This window comes from Salminus brasiliensis, chromosome 22, assembly GCF_030463535.1.
Source record: "Salminus brasiliensis chromosome 22, fSalBra1.hap2, whole genome shotgun sequence".
NCBI lineage: Eukaryota > Metazoa > Chordata > Actinopteri > Characiformes > Bryconidae > Salminus > Salminus brasiliensis.
The window spans coordinates 26,944,356-26,967,789 of record NC_132899.1 but is presented as its reverse complement, the minus strand read 5'-3'; the positions used below and the strand labels follow the sequence as shown (position 1 = coordinate 26,967,789).

The 23,434-nt window shown below is 37.3% G+C and overlaps 1 protein-coding gene across 4 annotated transcripts in view; it reads left to right on the top strand.

Annotated features, from left to right (window-relative positions):
• Nucleotides 1-2,074: 2,074 nt before the first annotated feature.
• plce1 (phospholipase C, epsilon 1) overlaps nt 2,075-23,434 on the top strand; it is an 83,048-nt gene continuing 61,688 nt past the window's right edge. For all 4 annotated transcript variants that reach the window (XR_011978228.1, XM_072667674.1, XM_072667675.1 and 1 more), the window contains exons 1-4: nt 2,075-2,241; nt 4,883-4,952; nt 5,050-5,801; nt 7,093-7,566. Coding sequence is in view for 3 of the 4 variants with exons in the window: in XM_072667674.1 (XP_072523775.1) it covers nt 5,097-5,801; nt 7,093-7,566 (1,179 nt within the window). In the remaining variant the exon portion in view is untranslated. The remainder of the gene's footprint in view (nt 2,242-4,882; nt 4,953-5,049; nt 5,802-7,092; nt 7,567-23,434) is intronic.

Sequence of the window (23,434 nt, the reverse complement as noted above, 5' to 3'; positions counted from 1 at the left end):
CTTTGAAAAATTAAGGGGCATTTTTAGGACAGGTTCAGTTGTAATGATACAAACGTACATTAGGGGCCAGAAGACACCTGTGAATGGATGAAGAACTGAATTTATTTTGTTGGGGCTGACATTCAGTTTAATGTTTATCTGGTTAACTGATTCTAGGCATCTATCGCCACAACGTACATGGAATGTAAGGTATGTGTATGGATTGTGTTTATCTTGACTTATGTGCATATTGCATTACAATTAAACAAATAAAATGTTAAATAGTAATCTGAAATTTTCAGATTTCTATCACAAGTTTCACAGAACACTGAAAGAGAAAGTACAGAACTGCACAGAGCTAATGCACAGACTATTGAAAGCCTTAATGAAGGCAAAGCCATACTGTATTTCAGCAGAGAGATGGGTGCTGTTTGGGATCCATTGGAGGGAGAGTGTTTTCATATCCAGCTACATGTCTGTTCTAATACTTAAACACTCCGTTGACCTCAGGGCAAAGTATATTGAACCTTGATTTTGTATGCTAATCACAACAGGACAGCCATGATTCCAGACCCTGTAAAGTTACAAAGTTTGGCTCAAATTGGAAAACTTGCACATTCTTTTTGGATGGCATAAGCGTTTCTTGGAATTGGAGAGTAGGGAATGGGAAACATCATTCAACAGTTCTGCCCAAAACACATGTCTGGCAAAGATTATGTATTTCATATTTGCTCCACTGCTGTGCAGAATTTGCTTCATTAGAGTCCTAAGCCTAACTGGCATCATTACCCAAACTGTATTAATTAGTGTAACTGATATTTGTTTATGGCTTACTCATTGAGTTACTGCTAGCTCATTTATGTGTGGCTCACTTATTTGTCTGTCACTTATTTGTTTCATACATTTGATTGAACTTTTTATCCAATTTTTATCCAATTATGATTGTTATCACGCCTCTTTCTTCTGTATAATCTGAGTGCCTCTGCAAAGGTGATTGGTGGTAACATAAAATATTCTTCTCCTTCTCCTTCTCCTATTCTTGTTGGGTGAGTAGGAGCCCTCTGTGTAATGCTTGTCAGTGTCAGTCTGATAGTTGATGTAACAAAAATGTAAGTTCTTCTCTGAGCTGGTAGTGAGATGGAGGTGTCTTAGCACCTACATGAGAATTGTACTAAATAATTAAAACGAAAATTGTAGTAAAAACTGTGCACGGCAGCCCAACCTAATACCTATAACCTCCCACATCTATGCACTTGGGTGATGAACAGCCTAATCCAAAGTTCACAAATTTATTGACACTGAAGGCATTGAGCTATAATACCCTGCTGAAAAAACAGCGTGGCCAGCTCAAGGTTTATGGTGTGAGTTTTATGGTTTAGTGGTCAAGTAGACGACCATCAAACTGAAATGAATGCATATGTTGGTCAAGATTTTCACCAATGCAATGCAATGACCAGCATTTCAACCACTTTGACTATCAAAGAACAGCTTAGGCCACCTGAAACCTGTTACCAGCAAAAGCTAGTCTTGGATATTACAGCATGGTTCTGCTGAAATAAAATATGCAAAACAAGTAATTCAAAATATGGTTGGTTTAATAATAACTTTTTGTGCAGTTTTGAAACTTGCCTACTCCACTTTTTGGAAGTGAAGTAGAATACTTGCATAACCGATGGGTGATGGTAGAAGAAACAGCACAAAGGCATGGAAAGGCATGGATTGCTCCTGCAATTTAATAATCTTGCAAAGAATTAGTAGGGCTCATAAGTACTTGTTGTACTTGTGCAGTACATAAGTACTTGTTGCCAAAATAAACACAAGTGCTTAGTGGGAAACATTCTTCTCCACGAAATTAATTGACATTAAAAGACATTTAATCTAAATCGACGACATCTTGACATGACGTCAGAGGGATCTGCTTTTCTTTTGTATTTTTATTTTTTTTTTGCATTTGCAACAATAGCACACAACGATAGCACAAGAATTTAAGACTTAACCGTGTTAGAACACAAGTTCAGGGATAACACCTCAAACGCTCTCTCTCTCTCTCTCTCTCTCTCTCTCTCTCTCTCTCTCTCTCTTTTTGTCTGAGGCTACCTTTTCCTCTACGTAGTTCACACGTGTACCTCTTTCTTTCATTCAGTAGTTGTTCTTGGAAAAATTATTCGAGCCAACGTTTCTACTTCTTTCGCAGAGTTCTCTCCGAGAAACCCGATTTCAAAGATGTTTGCCGAAACAACCGCCGGGTTACATACTTTTACGGTCAGTGACTTTACACGTGTTAAACATTTTCATTTCACGTTTTTAACTTTTTGTGAATTTCGTGAGAAAGCTTCGTGAAGCTGTAGAGGAGAGGTGAACAGCAGTGTCAAATACGTCTGTTATATAAACTGTATAACATCTCGAGTTAAGTTTGTGTCGCTGTTCTAGTTGTCTTTAGAAAATGGGACTATTGGTTAGTGCAATATTTGTCGTTTTGTAGTGTTTTACAACTACTGTGCTCTGTATTGTACGAATGTGCTTCCTGCGGTCTTTACATCACACACATAATGCGTTTTGATTTAGTCCATTAAACAGAATAAGAAAATGCTTGTCTTTGTGGTTGTTTTTGCTTAGCTGGCTTTAATGGAGGGGATGGGGCGGGGTGCTGTTTTGGTCAGTTGCGCCAGTGGCTTTTGAACAGCTGAACACTTAGATCACACTGGTCGACTGGACTGAAATATGTGTATTTTAATTATTTTACAACAAAGGGTACATTAGCATCAGCAGATAGTTATAGGGGAAATAGTGGGTATTTGCATTGGCCAACAGTTTCCATATTAGTCTATCCATAGTTCTGAGATTTTTTGTTGAAATAGACTTTGTTTTTGGTTAACATGAACATGAAAGCATGAAGCAAAACATGAAAAGATTATAAAGACTATAGACTCATTAAAAAAGAAAATGAGTAATATGTTTGCATTTTCTGTGTGTGTAAGCATTGTTTTTGTGCAGTCTTACCTTAATGTTGTTATCTGAAACTTATTCTGTATCTGGCCTCTATTCTGCAGTTAACTAATATATGATTATTTTATTTTGGGCATATGTTGGTCTGAGTTTCTTGAGGATTGTTGAAAGTTTTAACATGTAAATTATTGACCTTTTTGAGACCGTATCATATCATATAATTTGGTATTTAATTTATCATTTCCTAATATAATATTATTGTTGACTTGATTTTAGGACTAAACAGTTGAAGTTTGAATGCAAAAAAGTTTGTGTTAAAACACTTTCTTTGGGTCCAATGCTGAACTATGTTCTACATCCACATGAGCCTGGCTGTGGACTTTGCCTGCCAGAAAAGATAATGCATGTGTTTTCTAGGAGCTGTTTGCTTGTCTAATGAAGTCAATTTTAATTAAATGTAGACCTGTATAGTATTTAATGTAAATGTACTTAATTCCAAATACTGTGCAAAGCAAGAGATTTGTGAGTTGTAACAAATCACGGGTTCAATGTGGCACACCTAGTTTATGTTGACAAACTGGAAACTCAGTCTAACTGATGACACACCCACTGTCATAAAGTATGACTGTGAAGTCTTTCATACATTTTCTGTCCAATAATGAATCCAAGACTAGGACACTGTTATGAAACTAACTGCTAAAAAATATATTGGTTTTGTAATTGTTAATTGTCTGTGTTACCATTATATGTTTAGAGAGTCATCCAATCTGTATACGTAATTTGTTTCATTGATCTGGAATGGCTTTATGAATGTTTCTTGAATGTTTTTTTTCCTCATACAAGTCTCCATAGTTTAGAAGTGACCCCTTGTTGGGCTTGAATGAAGCCCTGCTGCAGTTCATTAGTTCTTTTCACCTCCTGTATTCAACCCTGTGTGTGTGTGTGTGTGTGTGTGTGTGTGTGTGTGTGTGTGTGTGTGTGTGTGTGTGTGTGTGTTAAAGGGGTTTAGGGGAAGGGGAAATTCCCGTAATTTCCAAGCAGTTACAATAGACTTATGCCTCATCACACACAGCAACACATCTCAATTCAACATCAGTATGCCAGTGGTTGAAAGAGAGTGTTGATAAAAGTAAACATTTATCAGGTTACAGTATTTGATCCAGGATCAACTTTGGCATTTCAGCTGTTGCTGATGATTTGTGCAGAATTCCATGCCTGATGATTTAGCAAGTTAATGTATGAAGTGTTGTGATGAAGTGTTCATTTTTAATCTCTTGCAAATCTATGACACATCTGCTCCTACAAAAACACAAATTTTAGTTTTCATTGTACTTTATTGATCATTTGTCAAATGAAATAATTTCACAAAAGTTCACCGTTTGTGCAACTCATGAAGAAGAAAAGGGTAAAGATACACTAGGCCATATGTCAGAGGTTTTATGCAGACTAAATGGTCAAATATAAGTACTATAGGTGATATGCTAAATGATGTATGTTATAAATTACTCTGGTGATGATATCAGAAAGACGTCTCAATGGCATGTTAGTAAGTATAAGTGTGCAAACTATGCTTGTTGACCATGCATGGCTCAATAGACTCAAAATCAAATAAAAAAAACTAAATCCTCCTACCTCCCCCCTTCTGTTCTATTTGCACTACCCTCAGCAAGGCCTCACATTCCAGATTCATTTTTGTTTTTAAATAACTTTTCTTATATTTCTTTACTATTAAAGAGAGAAATCTCTTTATGGCAACACAGTAGTATTTAGTGCTAAGTAAGCCAAACAGAAAAAACAGGCCAGCATATCATCAAACTAGACACAACAAACCTATGTTGAAAGTTGTCAAATTCCTGTGCTGCCCTGTTCTTCATAATCCTTGAATTCTGTGTGGTGAGTTTTGCTTTAGTATGCAGTTATTCACTTATTGTCTTTCTTTTTCCTCTCTCTCTCCTAGATTTGATTCTGAAGACCTAAAGTTTTAAGAGAAGAGGTTTGAGTATAGCAGGGCAACGTTGCACTACTAAGTAAGGCTTCCTACTACTGAACCAATTACTCTCTCTTTATTCTTTATTTTGGACTGTTTAATTGAATTACTATTCTATGTTTCTACTTTTGGAACAGAAGATCTCTCCTACTGTACAACTGTCTGCTGCTGACCACTTTGTGATATGAGGGTTTGTGTTGAGGAAAATGCAAATATTGGCCTTCCTAACATCAGCATGACCACAGAGAAGGTTGCCACAGTTCTAGGAGTCAGAGCACCATCTTCCCCATCTTCAAGTCACAGAAACCAGCTGCTGTCTTTTGACTATGAATTGTCTGAGAGAAGCAGCTCTGAGACACAGCTCCCCTGTTCATGTTCGTATTATCGGTCCCCATCCAAGGACCACAAGGACTTGAAATCCTGTGAACTGATACACAGGGATGCAGGGATTCCTTTGGACACCAGATCCAAAAGTTTGGACAGTCTGAGTTGTGTATGTGAAAATATGTTTTGCTGCGCCGCTGAGGGATTCACTTGCAGTCAGTCGTATGGGATATGCAGGCTAGTGGAAATGAACAAGAGTTGCCAGAAGGCCGTCTCGCTATCTGAAGGCTGGAGATGGATGTTTCAACCGAGCCAGTCCAGAGTTGAGAAAACAGAGGGGTTTTCTTCTGAAGTGACTCACCTTGTTGGAGAGATGCCAAACCTAAGTGGCTTAGCCAGTGGTCTGTGCCAGCTGGAGACCAGAGTCACTCAGCAGAGGGAAGAGGACAGCCTTGCCTGCAAATTCAGCACCAGGAGGGGTAGCCTGCCCACATTTTCCCCAGTGCGGTTCCATTGCACATGTCACAGCAGTGTCAAGCCAGAAACCACAATGCAGGACCACATGGTAAGGCTACAAAATATTTGCACAGTATTGTATGCATACCATATGTATGTAGATTTTAAATTGATTTCAATTTAGATTGAATCAGTACAGTGCCTTTCAAAAGTATTTTAGTTTGTTATGCTGTTATTGAATTAGACTACGTCAAAATGTATTTCTTTTGAAAGAAAACTACAAGACAAAATAACTACTTTTTCAAGAAAAGATAGATAAACCCTTTGCAAATGTCTAGGTTTCTGCATTGATTACTAATAAAATGTGGTCTTTGTATTTAATGGACAAAGCACTTGTATACACTCACCCTCAAACATCTGTGATAATCTTGAGGTTCACTTGCATATTCTAGCCTCCACAGTTGATGCTTGCTTAATATGCTCATTGAAAGTTTTTTTTTGTGTTCTTAGTTTACCTAGATTGTTTGTCATTTATTATGACTTAATAATCAGATCCCATTAAGTAGTATTTAGTATTACTAATAATTAGTAATAAATGCAGAAATCCAAGGGTCGAATAGTTTACTTACTTACTTAAAGTTTACTTTTTTTTTTTTTTTTTTTTTTTTTTTGGACAACATTTTAGATGATCTATGTAATGAAATCCCAAGATTGTCTATTCCTCAGTCAGCACGTCCCAATCAGAGAAGGGCTCGTGTGCATAGCAGTATGTTGTAGAGATGTGTTTCTTCAGTGTGATGTCAGCCTGATTCAGATTCAGGTAAAACCTTACATAGACAGTAATTGTAAGCACAAAGTGACAGAGGAGTGGTAAATACAGTATGCGAAGCTAGCAAATTCTTACTGTTATTTTAGCAATGTTTCATTCTTAAGATCTGCTGACAATAAATTATTTTTGACATTGAACTCTTACTTTAGTGGTTTGCAGTAAAAATACTGTCTGGAACTGTCTGGAACCACTGGATTTTTGTAGGGGCCGGTTGTAATCCTGACAAATCTGGTGACTTTCTAGGGGGCTTTGAATACTTTTGCAGGGCACTGTATATTGTTCTTTGATTATTGTTATAAGTAATGACTATGTCTTTTATTTCCTAAATGTTTGTCTTGATTTATGGGTTTTTCAAAATGATCCCAGACTTATAATAATATTCTAAACTAAACCACATTTAAAAAGCAATTTTCTGTATCATACAGCCTGCACTGCACTTATATCCTTGCTAAATGCACCTTTTCCAAAGAGTGATATGGGAATGGTTTCTCTGGGTAAATGTTTGACTAGTTTTTGATTCAAATATTCCTAAAATATTGCAAGATGACTTTCCCCCCAAAATATTATTCAGCTCTACAAGGTGGATTTGAGGTGTGGCCACTGCCAATTTTACAGCCTGGAAAAGCTCAACAGGAGTTCCAAAACCAAATGCACTGTGGGACATTGCACACATATGCTTGGCCAGGGCTCCAGACCCTCTAGACTCAAACCAACCCAACAAAAGCAGAGCAATGGTGAAGATGCTGCATCTGATAGTGATTTTGTGCGGAATAAGAAGGAGCGCTCAACTGTGCTGGTTAGGAGGTACCTAAAGAACAACCAGAAGGTCACAAAGATGGTATGCTCTGGCACCAGAGCTATCATGAAGACCCTGCCAACTGGCAGTGTATCAGACAGAGTGTGGGAGGTTGTTTGTGGACGAACAGCTCATTGGGGTGAGAGATGTACCTTGTCAGCTTACTGCAAGTACAGCAGAGTGCTTCATGCCATCCAGCTGCAGGTCTCCAGGGCACTTCTCATCTATCCAGGGGTCAGGCTGGCAGAGGTAAGATAATTTACTTTTTATAGTAAAGCTAGTAAATGTTAAATAGGAATGGTTTTCTTTGTGGTTAAAGGGTTCTACAAGGTTATATATGCTTGATGCTTACAAATGTGCATGCAATATTAAAGCAAACTGTGGCATTTCATTTTTACCATCTGTGAGCTCTGCTTTAAATGTTGAACAATCCATATTACAGTAATGATTCTGAGAGACTCTGTTTTATATTCATTTTAGACACAAAAGACCTGTTCAATATGATAGGAAGTTAAATTGCATTCATAGTCTAACTTCATGATCTGCACTGTTAAATTAGTACTGCTATTTTAAGGAACCGGCAGCAGTTCCAATGCATTCCCCTCCCTGTAAGCAGTGGAAAAATACATTACCCCCAAACATAACAAGCAGCTACAATTGGTTAATTTCTGATCTGAGGAAATTTCACAAAGCTTCAATTGCAAAAGTTGTTCAGAATCTGGAGCATGGAACAGGCCTTGTAAAATCTGCTGCTTCTTATAGTTAAGATTGTTACATTGTCTGGGGTTCTCCTTCGGCTTGGACAACTTAGGAAGCTCTCTGCTTAAGAGCGATGGCACTGCTTAAAGACTTTTAGCCACTTCTTAACCTTTTATTGCTTCTTTGTGGCGCTAGTCTGTGGTGCACATACTTTCCAAGCTCATTTCTTGAATTATAATGAGACTAATGAATGTACAGGTTCCATTACTTGCTGGTGTTCCTTAATATATGATGATATGAAATCAATCAGGTTTGCATTTAAAAGTGTTCGTGTTGTAACAATTTGAATTTGAATCAGTGGTTTGGCAGGTTTGATTTGACTCATGGTTGGTGACTAATCGTGCCTCTCTCTCTCTCTCTCTATATATATATATATATATATATATATATACACACACATACACATACACAGTGGGGGAAAAAGTATTTAGTCAGTCACCAATTGTGCAAGTTCTCTCACTTAAAAAGATGGGAGAGGCCTGTAATTGACATCATAGGTAGACCTCAACTATGAGAGAGAAAATGACAAAAGAAAATTCAGAAAATCGCATTGTCTGATTTTTAAAGAATTTATTTGCAAATAATGGTGGAAAATAAGCATTTGGTCAATAACAAAAGTTCATCTCAATACTTTGTTATATATCCTTTGTTGGCAATGACAGAGGTCAAACATTTTCTGTAAGTCTTCACAAGGTTGGCACACACCGTTGCTGGTATGTTGGCCCATTCCTCCATGCAGATCTCCTCTAGAGCAGTGATGTTTTGGGGCTGTCGGCGGGCAACACAGACTTTCAACTCCCTCCAAAGGTTTTCTATGGGGTTGAGATCTTTAGACTGGCTAGGCCACTCCAGGACCTTGAAATGCTTCTTACGAAGCCACTTGCAGTGTGCTTGGGATCATTGTCATGCTGAAAGACCCAGCCATGTTTCATCTTCAATGCCCTTGCTGATGGAAGTAGGTTTGCACTCAAAATCTCACAATACATGGCCCCATTCATTCTTTCATGTACACGGACCAGTCGTCCTAGTCCCTTTGCAGAGAAACAGCCCCAAAGCATGATGTTGCCACCCCCATGCTTCACAGTTGGTATGGTGTTCTTTGGATGCAACTCAGCATTCACTCTCCTCCAAACACAGCGAGTTGTGTTTGTACCAAACAGTTCTACTTTGGTTTCATCTGACCATAAGACATTCTCCCAATACTCTTCCGGAACATCCAAATGCTCTCTAGCAAACTTCAGACGCACCCGGATATGTACTGGCTTAAGCAGGGGAACACGTCTGGCACTGCAAGATCTGAGTCCCTGGCGGCGTAGTGTGTTACTGACGGTAACGTTGGTCCCAGCTTTCTGCAGGTCATTCACTAGGTCCCCCCGTGTGGTTCTGGGATTTTTGCTCACCGTTCTTGTGATCATTTTGACCCCATGGGCTGAGATCTTGCATGGAGCCCCTGATTGAGGGAGATTAGCAGTGGTCTTGTAGGTCTCCCCTTTTCTGATTATTGCTCCCACAGTAGATTTCTTCACACCAAGCTGCTTGCCTATTGCAGATTCAGTCTTCCCATCCTGGTGCAGGTCTACAATTTTGTTTCTGGTGTCCTTCGACAGCTCTTTGGTCTTCACCATAGTGGAGTTTGGAGTGTGACTGTTTGAGGTTGTGGGCAGGTAATGGATTATATATATGAATGGATATATATATGAATGCCTTATATTTTTTTTGTTGTGACCTGTTTTTTTCCCTTTTCTCTTAATTTCTTTGCTTACAATTTCACTTAATTGTATCTTACACCGTTCTGGAAATGTTAAGAAGACAGAATTTGATCTGAACTGTTCTTTCAAAACATGCAAGATCATCAAAGCAAAAACCAGTAGTAAGAAATACTACAAGTGACAGTATATTGTAATGTGTGTGCTACATAAACTGTGACCAAGTGTATAAACATTAATTTGATCAATTACAGTAAAATTCTATAAAAAAATTAGTGATATATTGTTTGTGGTATGGATTCCACTAGATGTTAGAAACATTATTTTAAGATTCTGGTTCAAGTTAACATGAATGTGTTCCTGTACAGTTCCTGTAGATTCTTTAGATGAACTTTGTAAGCGTTCTACAACCAAGTTGTGTGCAAGTATCCTGCAAGTATCTTGTACAACAACATGCCAAAGATATTTTATTAGATTTAAATCTGGTGACTAGGAAAGAACACTAAACTACCTGTCATGTCCATGCAACTAGTTTGAGATGGTCTTTGCTTCATGAGATGCATTGTGTATTGTCTTAAAATTAACCATTAGAAAATAGGTGAATTGTGGTCATAAAAGACCACAACAGTGTTGGTCAGCAACAATGCTCAAATAGAATGTGGAATTCAAGTTTATTGTATTTATTTTGACTGTTTTAGTTTCTACTTAAAGACTACATAAAAAAACAGTTTAGTGTATTTATTAGTGTAGGTGTAATGATCTACAGAATGTAGAAGTTGGTGTGATGATTTCCATTTTCTGTTTATTACAGAATTTAACATTATGAATGTTCAGTCAATTGTGATTTTTTTTGGAAACAAAAAAAACGTTATATTTTCATGTTCCAGTTTAAAGTAGGTCCACACTGTCTAGACTCTAAACTATATCATCTGGGCAATAATGTCAGTTAATAGCGCCTTGAGGACACCAGATGGTGCTTTGAACACCATGCTTAAAACCAAGACCTGAACTGGATTGGGGTTTAAATAGCTAATGTCCAATCCATTAAAATATGCCTGGATCGGGGCCTGATCACAATCTACTGGATCAGATTGGGACGTCCCAAATCTTGACATAAGAAGAATGCACAAACTTTTGTGCCACATTCATTCCTGGGGGGAAAAATCCTTTAAGAATCTGTCTACTTATCCAAACTGTGTGACCATATTATTTATACAAACACAAAGATTGTATCAGAATGTATTGGCTGATACTGCATTAAGAGACTCAGAATCAGAATATAATAGCAAAAGTGAGAAAGAGAGGGGGAGAGCAAATTGCAGGTTGGCAAAGGGGGAGGTGCAGGGGATGGGATTCTAGAGGAGAAAAAGGGCAGCTCTGTTTCACCAGGCCAATTTGAAGTCTCCAGAGACCTGAGGTCCAGTAGTAAAGGTGCATACAAGGAAACATTCTTTCCATATGAACTTAGGCATTCATATTGAGCACAAGATCTGCTTTTTCCTTGCCAGAATTTGACTTAATATGATGCTAAAATATATAGATCACTTTTTTTCTTATTGCCGTTCTTTGTGTGTTTCTGTCTGAACAATACAGCAACTCTTTTTGGAGTTCATGTGTTTAATGGGTTTAATGGGCCAAAAAAAATCTAGAGTTGACTGGGTCAATTAGAATTAAATATTTATGTGGCTTGTCGTATTTGCATCAGAGGTGTGTGCTGTTTCTGCTTGAAAAAAGGCCAATTATCTCCAGGTGTTCTGACCTGTCCTTATGTTTCTTATTTTCTCCCTGTATTATTTGATTTGAATTGAGAAATTTCTGTACATGCTTATCTGCAAACCTGGATGAACCAGTTTACTAAATGTGCCTAAAAACAGTCAATTACACTTCTAAGACCATTCAGTTGACTTCTTGCTCTCAGGTATGCGGCTTTATTCTCCAAACATGTATAATTTGAGTCTCTGTTAACTGGAACACTGTGCTGTGGTGTTTAGCCTGCCAGTCTCGAGTTCAAATATTATTAATAAACTAAGTATGTTTATTCAGTTTGACAAAGTATGTAGCCTGATGATAGTATGTAGAATGATACTGCTTCCTTTGTATTTGTGACCTTTTTTTTACACCGTTTCACACAGTTTCTTTTACTGGGTTTTAACTGCAACTCTGCATCACGATTAAGGGAAAAAGTAACTGTGGCATTAAAACTGTACTCCACGCTGTTAAGAATTTCCCATCGTTACACCCCTAGTTTATACTGCAGATTAGAGCTAAATAGATCACATCTTGATACAAAGCAAAAATAGTCAAACAATTTGAATGTTTATGAAAGTACAGTATACTGAGTAACAGTGGATACTGGTGGGTCTTTTCATGAATATAGCTTGGAAACTTCTGCTTTAAGCTATAAGCCATTAGCAACATGCCATGCTAGGGCTAGCTCAGTGTTTTAAAATGATAATAATAAATATATATATTTTTTTTCACCATACACCTCATATACAAAATAAAAAGCTAAAATAACTAATGTTAAATTATACTATATTATAATAAACCATTCTACACTGCTCAAAAAAATGCGAACACTCAAATAACACATCCTAGATCTGAATGAATGAAATATTCTCATTGAATACTTTGTTCTGTGCAAAGTTCAATGTGCTGACAACAAAATCACACAAAAATCATCAATGGAAATCAAATTTATGATTTGATTTAGGAGTCACACACAAAATTAAAGTGGAAAAACACACTACAGGCTGATCCAACGTTCATGTAATGTCTTTAAAACAAGTCAAAATGAGGCTCAGTATTGTATGTGGCCTCCACGTGCCTGTATGACCTGCCTACAACGCCTGGGCATGCTCCTGATAAGGATCTCCTCCCAGACCTGGACTAAAGCATCCGCCAACTCCTGGACAGTCTGTGGTGCAACGTGACGTTGGTGGATGGAGCGAGACATGATGTCCCAGATGTGCTCAGTTGGATTCAGGTCTGGGGAACGGGCGGGCCAGTCCATAGCTTCAATGCCTTCATCTTGCAGGAACTGCTGACACACTCCAGCCACATAAGGTTTAGCATTGTCCTGCATTAGGAGGAACCCAGGGCCAACCGCACCAGCGTGTGGTCTCAGAAGGGGTCTGAGGATCTCATCTTGGCACATAATGGCAGTCAAGCTACCTCTGGCGAGCACATGGAGGGCTGTGCAGCCCTCCAAAGAAATGCCACCCCACACCATTACTGACCCACTGCTAAAACCGGTCATGTTGAAGGATGTTGCAGGCAGCAGATCGCTCTCCATGGCGTCCTCAGACTCTGTCACGTCTGTCACATGTGCTCAGTGTGAACCTGCTTTCATCTGTGAAGAGCACAGGGCACCAGTGGCAAATTTGCCAATCCTGGTGTTCTCTGGCAAATGCCAAGCGTCCTGCACGATGTTGGGCTGTGAGCACAACCCCATCTGTGGACGTCGGGCCCTCATACCATCCTCATGGAGTCGGTTTCTAACCGTTTGTGCAGACACATGCACATTTGTGGCCTGCTAGAGGTAATTTTGCAGGGCTCTGGCAGTGCTCCTCCTGTTCCTCCTTGCACAAAGGCGGAGGTAGCGGTCCTGCTGCTGGGTTGTTGCCCTCCATGGCCTCCTCCACGTCTCCTGGTGTACTGACAGACACAGCAAACCTTCTTGCCACAGCTCGCATTAATGCGCCATCCTGGATAAGCTGCATTACCTGAGTCACTTGTGTGGGTTGTAGAGTCCGTCTCATGCTACCACGAGTGTGAAAGCACCACCAACATTCAAAAGTAATCAAAACATCAGCCAGAAAGCATAGGTACTGAGAAGTGGTCTGTGGTCCCCACCTGCAGAACCACTCCTTTATTGAGTGTGTCTTGCTAATTGCCAATAATTTCCACCTGTTGTCTATTCCATTTGCACAACAGCATGTGAAATTGATTGTCAATCAGTGTTGCTAACTAAGTGGACAGTTTGATTTCACAGAAGTTTGATTTACTTGGAGTTATATTGTGTTGTTTAAGTGTTCCCTTTATTTTTTTGAGCAGTGTATTTTAGCTGACAGGCACTGCCTACAGAAATCTCAAATGTCAGTATCAGAACCAAAGGAGGGAAGAAGCTACAGAGTGTCCTCATCTGTCTGTCCGCATAATGTGCTTTAGTTTTCAATCCATATCAAAGCATGTCTAAAGTTTAAGTCTAAAGCATTAAAATAAACCACCTAACATGTGTTACTGGTTGTCAGGTTAGGCAAAAAATAAGCCTATAGTTTTTCCACAACATTTTAGATATTTCTGACACCAGGATCACAACATAGGTTGCGAAAAAAGATATCTGGTAAAGTAATGGTCAGTATCATAAATGCCAGATTGAAATATATATATACAGTCTGTTTCATATTACATCCTGAGTCGGACATTGCAGGAGGCCTTTGAGAGAGGCAGTCACTGATAAGACTGTTCTCACTCTCACTAGCAAACAACACTTCATGCCAAAGACAACACAGGACAGGACAGAAGGCGGGGTTATGACGCTGGACACAAAGCATGCATTTTAATAATTTCTTCCATTAGCCACATGATGAACTCAACTGTAGCAAAATATAGCTGTACAATTATCACATGTAATTCATTCAGTTGTGATTGAACATTACTTTATTAAGAATTAAATAATGTTTTTAGCTTTTATTCTACAGACACTCCATCTGGAGTGAAGCATTTATGAATGTTTGTTGTCAGTTGTCTTGAAGCACTTAGGTAGAGGTCATGTAGCCTTTTTAACAGTAACCTATAGAAAAGTATTAGCAATGTTTTTATTAATAGGCAAGAGTCTCATAGCGCTCAGCTTACCGTTTGGCGATCTAATGCTGCCCACCCCAGAGGCTTTTAGTCGCTTTCTAACCAAAAGGAGAGTATGAATTGTTGACATAAGCTTGGTCCATGCTGAAAACATGTAGGCAACACTTTGCTGTGTTGTCATACTCTAAATCAGACTGTCCTACATTTAAACTAAAAAAAAACTCTGATTATGCTAATAAGACCACACAGACTAGCAACATTAAACCAGCTGCAGATGGTCAGAGGTAGTGGGTGAAAATACTTGCATAATTGTAATGGGCCTGCCGGGGGGGGGGGGATCTAAATGATTTGTTGTCTTATCTCAAAATGATTGAGTTGTCTTATTTTACAGTTTTGGGTTTGGTAGGACCTAGAGAAGAAGTAACTTCGGAGGGGCTTAAGTAGTGGTTTGTGTGGCGCAACAGATAACACCTCTACCTGCCAGTGAACAATTACACCATGTGGGAGACTGGGGTTCGATTCCCGGTCTGGGTGACTATGCTGTGCTACACCAATAAGAGTCCTTGGGTAAGACTCCTAACACTACATTGGCCCTCCTCTGTAATGCGAGTAACCTTGTACGTCGCTCTGGATAAGAGCTATAAATGTAAATGTAGTATTAATCTATCTGAAAGCAGCAAATTACTGTTTGGACAGGTGAATGAGTTTAGAGGTAATTGAGGTAATGGGCTGTACCAGGAAGACTTTTTATAGACAAATACGGAGTTTCTTAAACATAAGATTCATGTTAGCTTTCGGTATATCTAGAGATGAATGTGTGCTGAGAGTGGTCTTTGAGAGAGCCAGAATTGGTATCACCCAGTTTTAGAAGAACAATAGCCCATTAACGATGGAAGATAAGGTTAGAATAGTCAACAAAGAAGCAGGTCATGTTCTTGCAAATGGACTTGTGAAGTGGCAGACTGCTAAAACAGGTTTCCATCTCATTTTTTTCAGCTGTTGCTGTGTTTAGTTCAGGGATTAGTCCATGTTTTTACTACCATGAGGGACTATGCACTATAAGTTTTTCACTCACACAATGTGATTTAGATATTTTATGTAAGTAAATTCTGTGTGTTATTAGTCAGTGACATTTGTAAGAAATATTTATTTTAAAAGGGCTCAATTTTTTATTTAACTTTTTAGACAAATATATGTACACAAATTGAATGTAAAGAAAAGGCACTAACAGGGCACATATAAAGTGTTGAAACTTGCCTTGTTATTATATAGGTGCAAATAAGAAAGCCTAGATACAGGCAAAAAACTATATAAACCAAATACATGGAACTTTTAGAAAGCAGATATCTTAAAGTTTTCTTGGTCTTCCAGAGCTCAGATTGACCTACACTGTTCCTGTTAATTCTTATTTCAGTCAAGTCGATTTTATTGTCATTTCACAGTGAAATTAAATTAGTTTTTTTTCCCAGAACAAGTGGGAATTCCTAAAGCATTATAAAATGTGCATGCTTTGACGCTTCTAAATTGTGAACACAAGGCAACATACCTGAATAATCTTGTTTTACTAAGATTTTTTGGTTGGTTTCTTATGATTTTTGCAAATATAACAAGCAGGTTCCTTCTCCTGCCTTCTCCAGATTTAAAGGCCCCTGGATTTTAGATGCTGACCTTGTGAATACTGAATAAGTCATGTTAGTCATTTATTTGCATTTATCGAAGACTTTTGAAAATACTCACCTACATTTTTATTTGATGTTTTTTAATGTAATTTCACATCCATTTTTAAGACCTCATTGACAAAGTTATGGATAGCTTTTTTATGAAATACTAAGCTTTTGAGAAAATAAAATGGTGCAGTTAAATTTGTGATGTTAAAAGAACAAATTCCTTTTCCTTATAGCCCACAAATTACTAGTAGTACTATTTTGGGGCTATATTGTATTGAATGTTTCAGATTTAAGTGTTTTTAAGAAGGCACAATGAAGAACAGTTGGTCAGAACACAGAAGTTCTTATTTCAGTCTTAGAATGTTTTCACACCTGAAAGTCCAGACCAAGGTTCACCTTTTTGTTGCACTGTATATATTTGGTCTGGTTAGTTTTGGTTTCACATTGCATTTTTGTTGGAGCACTAAAGAACTTTGCCTGATACGCCTATGTTCCAGCATTAACTATGATTGGTTTGTAGTACGCCTGACATCGGTGTGTTGACTATTTTGTAGGTAGCATTTTCCAGATAAAATTAACAGATTCATTTTGTTACTACTTTCTTGCTAATATTATGGTAACATTATGATGTGTACCAGCAGCACACATTTCAAATACACTACTCGAAACTAGTTCAAATTCACCAATTGAACATGCTTGTCCTGCAGCAATTATATTGTAGCTAACATATAAAGAGGAAAAGATGGCAAGCAATCCTACAACTCTGTTTCTGGAGCGACTATTTTTTTACTGCTTTTTAAGGAAAGGCCAAGTGCATTTCAAGGCTTTACAAACAGCCTTAAGCAGCTGCCTAGCACTCTAAAATAAAGTTCTTAATGCCCACAAAGCAAGAGAAGGCCTTAAGAAGATAGCGAAGTGTTTTATTGTATCTATTGTCTCAGTTTATAATGTAATTAGAAAATGACAGTTAATAAAACCAGAGCGGTAAAGTTGAGGTCTGGAAGACCACAAAAACTTTCAGAGAAAACTGCTTATACAAAGCTAGGGAGGATTTAACAAGCCTGATGCATTTGGAAACTAGTAGAGGAAAGAATGTTTTATATTACCAGTAAATTCTGGATACAAATATCACACTTAAAGAGCTGAAGTTGATTTCTACAGCAGGATAATGATCTGAACAACTCAAAGTCTACAATAGACTACATCAAGAGGTGCACGATGAAGGTTTTGCCATTGTATTAAACCAGAAACCTTTAAAACCCATTAACTATATTAAGTGATCATTATAATGTGGTCTATATTATGTTGAATGATTTTGTTTTATTTACATAAATTGTTAGTATTGAGCAAATGTGCCTTATAACTCTAGCTAGTAACACTTTTGTAGTGTGTTTAGAAATGGATGCGTGCCGCACATATTTCTGAGGTACCTGCATATGAATGATTTGTGTGTGACAGGTGCCCTTTCTTGTTTTGTCTTTCCTGTACACGCTATTTAACTTGTGCAATATACTGACTTACAGTATACTGACTTATACAGGAGATTTTTCAAAGGGTCTCTCCGTTTTGAGTAGCGATCCCCAGTAGAATCTTTTCCCTTCCAATATGATACCTAATCCTCAAATAAGTTGACATAATTAAAAGTGCCACAGTGTAAAAGCATGTACATGTAAGAAAGCATAAAGGTGTCAAGCTTAAAGTAACAGCTTCAATTCTGAGCAATGTAAATAAAAATAATTACTGTAGTGTAGAAACAAATGTTAATTTTCAGCCAAAGCACTTTATGTTCATTCTCTATGTCTAAAATTATTAAGCTATAGTAACTTTGAACTAAATGTTTTCAACCATGAAAAACAATGTAATGTTTCCAATTGGCATTATATTGTTATATAGTAATTTAACAACATTTTCAGACCAGACACTCAATTTGTTTACATTACAATGTTTTGTTTTACACTGTAGTTTTGAGGGTAAGTGTACATTTTGGTTATGATTGGTTATTGTTATGTAATGGAGTAAGAACAATGCTTTTGAGGTTTCAGGAAGTGATTGGCTTTGAGAGGTTTTGGGTATGTAGTGTAAAAACTGTTAACTGGATACAATGTGCCTTCTTTTCTGATACTGGTACCTCATATAGAGTTAACAAACGTTAAGCCTTAAAGTAAAGTGATGAGTCATGAATGCGCTGCTTGATATCCATAGCCATTAAGTATTTTATTATTATTATTTTTTAAATAAAATGTATGATCTGTATAATATAGTACAGATTTACACTTGGATTGAAAATATTCTAATATAAAAGCTGATTTCCTGTGCCCTAGTTGAGAGGGAGCATGATACTTTTATCCTTCAATACTGTCACTAGGAGGCAGTGTGCTGTAACATGTTAATAAGTTATGAACCAGTGAGCAAGCCTTTGATTTTTATTGAACCCATTTACTTTAAGAAATATCTTTTAAAATATTTATTGATCAGATGTTTGTCAAGATGACATGTATTGTACATATGGATTGGTTAAACATTTGCAAGACAGAATGCTGGAGTACCCATTGGGAACTAGGCATTACCCTGAATGCTTTGAATACAGCTAATATCTAGGGATTATCATTTGTAGGGAACATTTCTATGTTCCTATCTCAGGTTAGTAATAGAACATATCTGTTATTTGCTGCTCTTTTTTTCTGTCCAAGCAGTATTTTGTGTTTGGCTGACGTTTACCCAACCCAGCATTAAGTCAGTTTGCTTAAGGGTTCTTCTTGAGAGGTTGACATAGCAACAGCACAGAGAGCAGGCTTATGTAGAGAATCAATCAGCAATCACTCTACCCATTTGTTAGGCCCTTATTAGGCCCTGACAAAATAACTTATTTTTGTCTATAGGTTGACTAGCCAAATGATTCCTGACCATGAGAGAATAGGCTTTATTAACCATGCTAGATAAAGTTGGGTTTATTTGAGGACTGATGAGCTCTTATTTTGAATTGTTTTATTTATTAATTTATTTTTTTACTCTACTTGGGTAGAGCATTTTAAAGGTGTGTCTTTGTGTTTAAGGAGAGCTATCATGGCTGCTTTGTTTGAAACATTTCATAAGTTGGTTTACAGCTAGCTGCTGATACTGTTGATGGATAAAGTGAAAAGGCTACAGTGAAGCTGGAGTTTAGACTAAGGCCACTTGGAGATTAGTCTCAGGGGAGATTGTATCTCCCTCTTATGATTGCTTCATAGCCAAATAAGGGGAGTCTTCCCAAAAGCTCCACTAAAAGCTTTCTGAAGTCCCTCCTCTGGTTTACTGTCTGTTTGCAGTTGGCATATCTTCACTGTTGCAGGAGAAAGGAAAAAATATTACACTTGTTCTCAATGCGTTCTTCAGTTCGCTTCCTATTTAACAGTGCTCAGCTGAAGTAAGTAGACTTTTTAAAACTTTGTCACTAATGTACACTTAAAAATTAAGGTTCACAAATTGTTCATAGAAGCAATTTCACAGAATATCCGTATTTAGTTTCATAAAGAACCTATAAACTGATCTTCTTTCGTAGTTTCACAGGAATTGTTTCTAGAATGAAGAATGTAATTCTTTTACGTTTGCAGGTTTAAACTGGTTTAGCCCACTAGTCATGTACTCCGAAGGTAGTAACTGCTAAAGTTTACATTACCAAGTGCTGCTGCAGAAAAGAGTGAAGGTTGTGGGCTGACATCATGAGAAAGTGGATGAGATAATGGTATCCTGCAAAGTGGCCTATTTTTTTTTCTCTCATTTAACTATAATGTGTTCCAGGTTCACTTAACACTCTCAGCCTGTACACACAGCCAACCAACACTGCCTTGTCCCGTTTAAACTCTTGCAGTCTTTTGCATTACTGTTTAATTTATTTTTCCATGGTCTTCTTTTTATTTTGGAAATGAGGGAAGCACAGACATCTGCAAAATCTCTTTGCAACATCATCTTTTGGCATTGTTTTTTTTGTTTTTTTTAGACTCTCAATTACAGGTATGTGCTTATACTGTTACACTTTTGAAGGAAAAGGTACTAAACACTTAGTTATGAGTATATTTGAACACACAGGGAAATAATTAAATTCATAAATCAAACTTTTAAAAAGTTCTGGACTTTAAATTATTATAATAAATTACAAATGCTGAATAATTCTGTAGTCATAAAAACACATTTCTTAAGAGGTTAGATGGATACTAAAGTAAAAAGCCTGCAGCACACTTTGGACAAGTGAGAAATTCAACAGAACATTATGAACTGGGCCCCATGTCTGGCATCTGTGTGTTGTTAAAGCAGCACTGAGCTCTCTGTAAGTATCATTGCTACATTCCCAAACTACCAGCTAAACTGTTTCTCGACTGTTCCAAGCTTAGGCTTTTTCTGTTTTGATGGGGCTAATTCTTGCATGTGACCATTACACAATTAAAGCTGCCAGGACCCACTTTTGAACAGACCAGTCTTTACTGAAAAGGTTGCTAGTAGGATTTGCTTACAGGAGTTCTACTTTCAGTGACAGAAGAACAAATTGAAACATGTTTTGTAAGTAAAGCTGTAGGTTGCTTAGTTTTATTTGGAGTAAATTGATTGAGGTCATAAGAGTTTTGATTGCAATAATAACTTGCCAGTCACCAGATCTATCATTAGTATTCAAAGGGATACTTATAACTTGAAATAGAACTCTCAAACCAATCAGTATCAGCAGTTATTGTTTAGTTTGCCATTTACTAAATGCATTTAAAGCCCCCTTGTGGATCATTTGAATCGTGGGAACAAATCAATGTATTGTTACTCTTGTCAGCGATAGGTCTTGGACACAGTAACTGTGTTTTGTCTGACATTTTTGTTGACTTCTTGGTCATTGTAAAGCTAAAAAGCCCTGGGTGGGTGGGTGTTTACTAGGATGTATGATGAAGTATATGCCATTCTCCAACATTCCTCTCCTGAGGTAAAGAACTGAGGGCCCTATTGGTTTGTTAATGCATGTGCATTAAGACAAGAAAGTTTGGTAGTATTGAATTTTATTTAAATTGGGCAGCTTTTTGTTAGATTTTAGACCAACGTGGTGTTGCTCCTTGCTGTTGGTCCTTGTTTTTCTCTTTTGGATTACTGTTCTGGATCTCCATTTTGTTTTTTTTTTAGCCTGATTTTGTTGACTCTTTCTGGTTCTTGACTCTTGCCTGGATTTTGGTTTTAGTTTTTTCTAATGCTCATGTTTGAGACAGTTGTTATCCTGTTTGTGCATTTGCTAACCATTTCACTCCTTTTTTACTCCACTAAGTGTGAAAAATATAACATTCAGTCTTCAAACAAAAACTACCCAGTTAAGACATGGACAGACTGGACTCAAGTATTGCAACACTAATTAATAGTAATGATTAATAGTTAGTCCTTGTAAACATCAATGTAGTTAGTAAGTTTGCAGTCAGTTGATGTTGGAAAACAAGCTAGACAACACACTGACATTGGTACTACTTTTCGTATTGGTTGTACTATTTGTATAGTTGTGTTGAGTCAGATTTGTGCGTAATCCTTACTTTGCCTTGTCAGTGAACATGGTCTGTATTCTTTGGCTTGTCAACAATTGCATTTATACAGCTGAGTATAAGGTGTCAGTGAACATGGTCTGTATCCTTTGGCTTGTCAACAATTGCATTTATATAGCTGAATATAAGCTGAATATAAAGCAGATTGAAATTTATTTATTGAGTTATTTACATATATTTAAAAGTGTTTTTTGCAAAGACATTGTAGGTCACCAATAGTAATTATTTTTGGTTTGATGTCTGTGAAGTTCTGTTTTTGTTCTTGAGCTAATCTGAAAGCTACATAAAGTTTGGAGGTCTGTAGCGATTGACTGCAGAAAGTTGGCAACCTCTGCGCACAATGCACCTCGGCAAGGTTAAAAACGTTGCAAAAACAGTAGACTCTAAAGAGCTCATATAGTTTTGGAACAAACATTCCTGTGTTTTACTTTTACTTGTTTTACAGATCTGAAACTGGAAAGAGGTTTTTAGGAATCGAGAATAGAAATGGCTTGCAAGCACGTATGAATATCAACTGTGGATAACGCTGTTTAATATGTTTTAAATAGAACTTAAGTTTTGCATGTACGAGTTTTGAAAGAAAATGACATTGTTGAGCAAGTTTTGAACAAAAGCAAAGTACAGTTTAAGTTATTAGCCGTGCCCTCAGAACCCAATTTTGTCACAAACTGAAGTAGATTATGCATCCTTTTTATTTGTAAGTAAATTTGGTTTATTTAGTGATACATTGTGTGAATGTGGGGTACATATGTCCTCTGTAAAAATGAGAAAAGTGATCGCATGCATTAGTTCACATAGAGGTTAACCAAGAGCAGAAGAAGGCCTTTAAAACCCCTTTAAGACAAATTCTTCCCTAGAATGCATGATTAAATGTGTTGTAGTTTTTTAGTTGCTAATTGGATTTCAATAGTTAACATGGTCAGCATTTAAAAAATGAAGAATAAAATATGTTGTGACTTGAAACCTGTGAAGTTGCTGCATCGTTCTGAAGATCACTGCACTTTCATTCTGGTATTAAAATATAGCATGTAATAGCATGCATATACAGTGCCCTCTACAATTATTGGCACCCCTGGTTAAGATGTGTTAAAAGCCATCAAATAAATTAAATTTTTATTGCAGAAGTATAATCTCACTCTGAAAATGACTGAAAAAAGTAACCTTTAACTCAAGTGAAAAAAATCCCTGTCTAACAAATAACAATCCCTGACTAAGAAATAATTATTGGCAGCTAATAAATACAAATAAATAAATGTTATTGAAGCATTTCTGTTATTTCTACTGTGATTTATAAAGTTGAGTATCTAAGAACTTTTAATTAGTAATTAATCACTTCCTGTTTCCCTGGGGTATAAATATGACGTGACACAGAGGCCTAGTTCTCTTATCTTCTCTCCAACATGGGAAAGACAAGAGAACACACCATTCAAGTAAGGCAGATGTGTGTTAATCCTTCATAAGTCAAGCAGTGGCCACAAGAAAATAGCTGCGTGCCTACACCTGCCCAGATCTACATTCAGAGAAATCAAAATCATCAAAAAACAACTGGAACAGTGGCAAACAATTCAATTCAATATACGTGTATCTTGCTCACAGTGAGGAGGATGGTAAAAGAAGTAAAAAGTTCTCCAAATCTCACTGT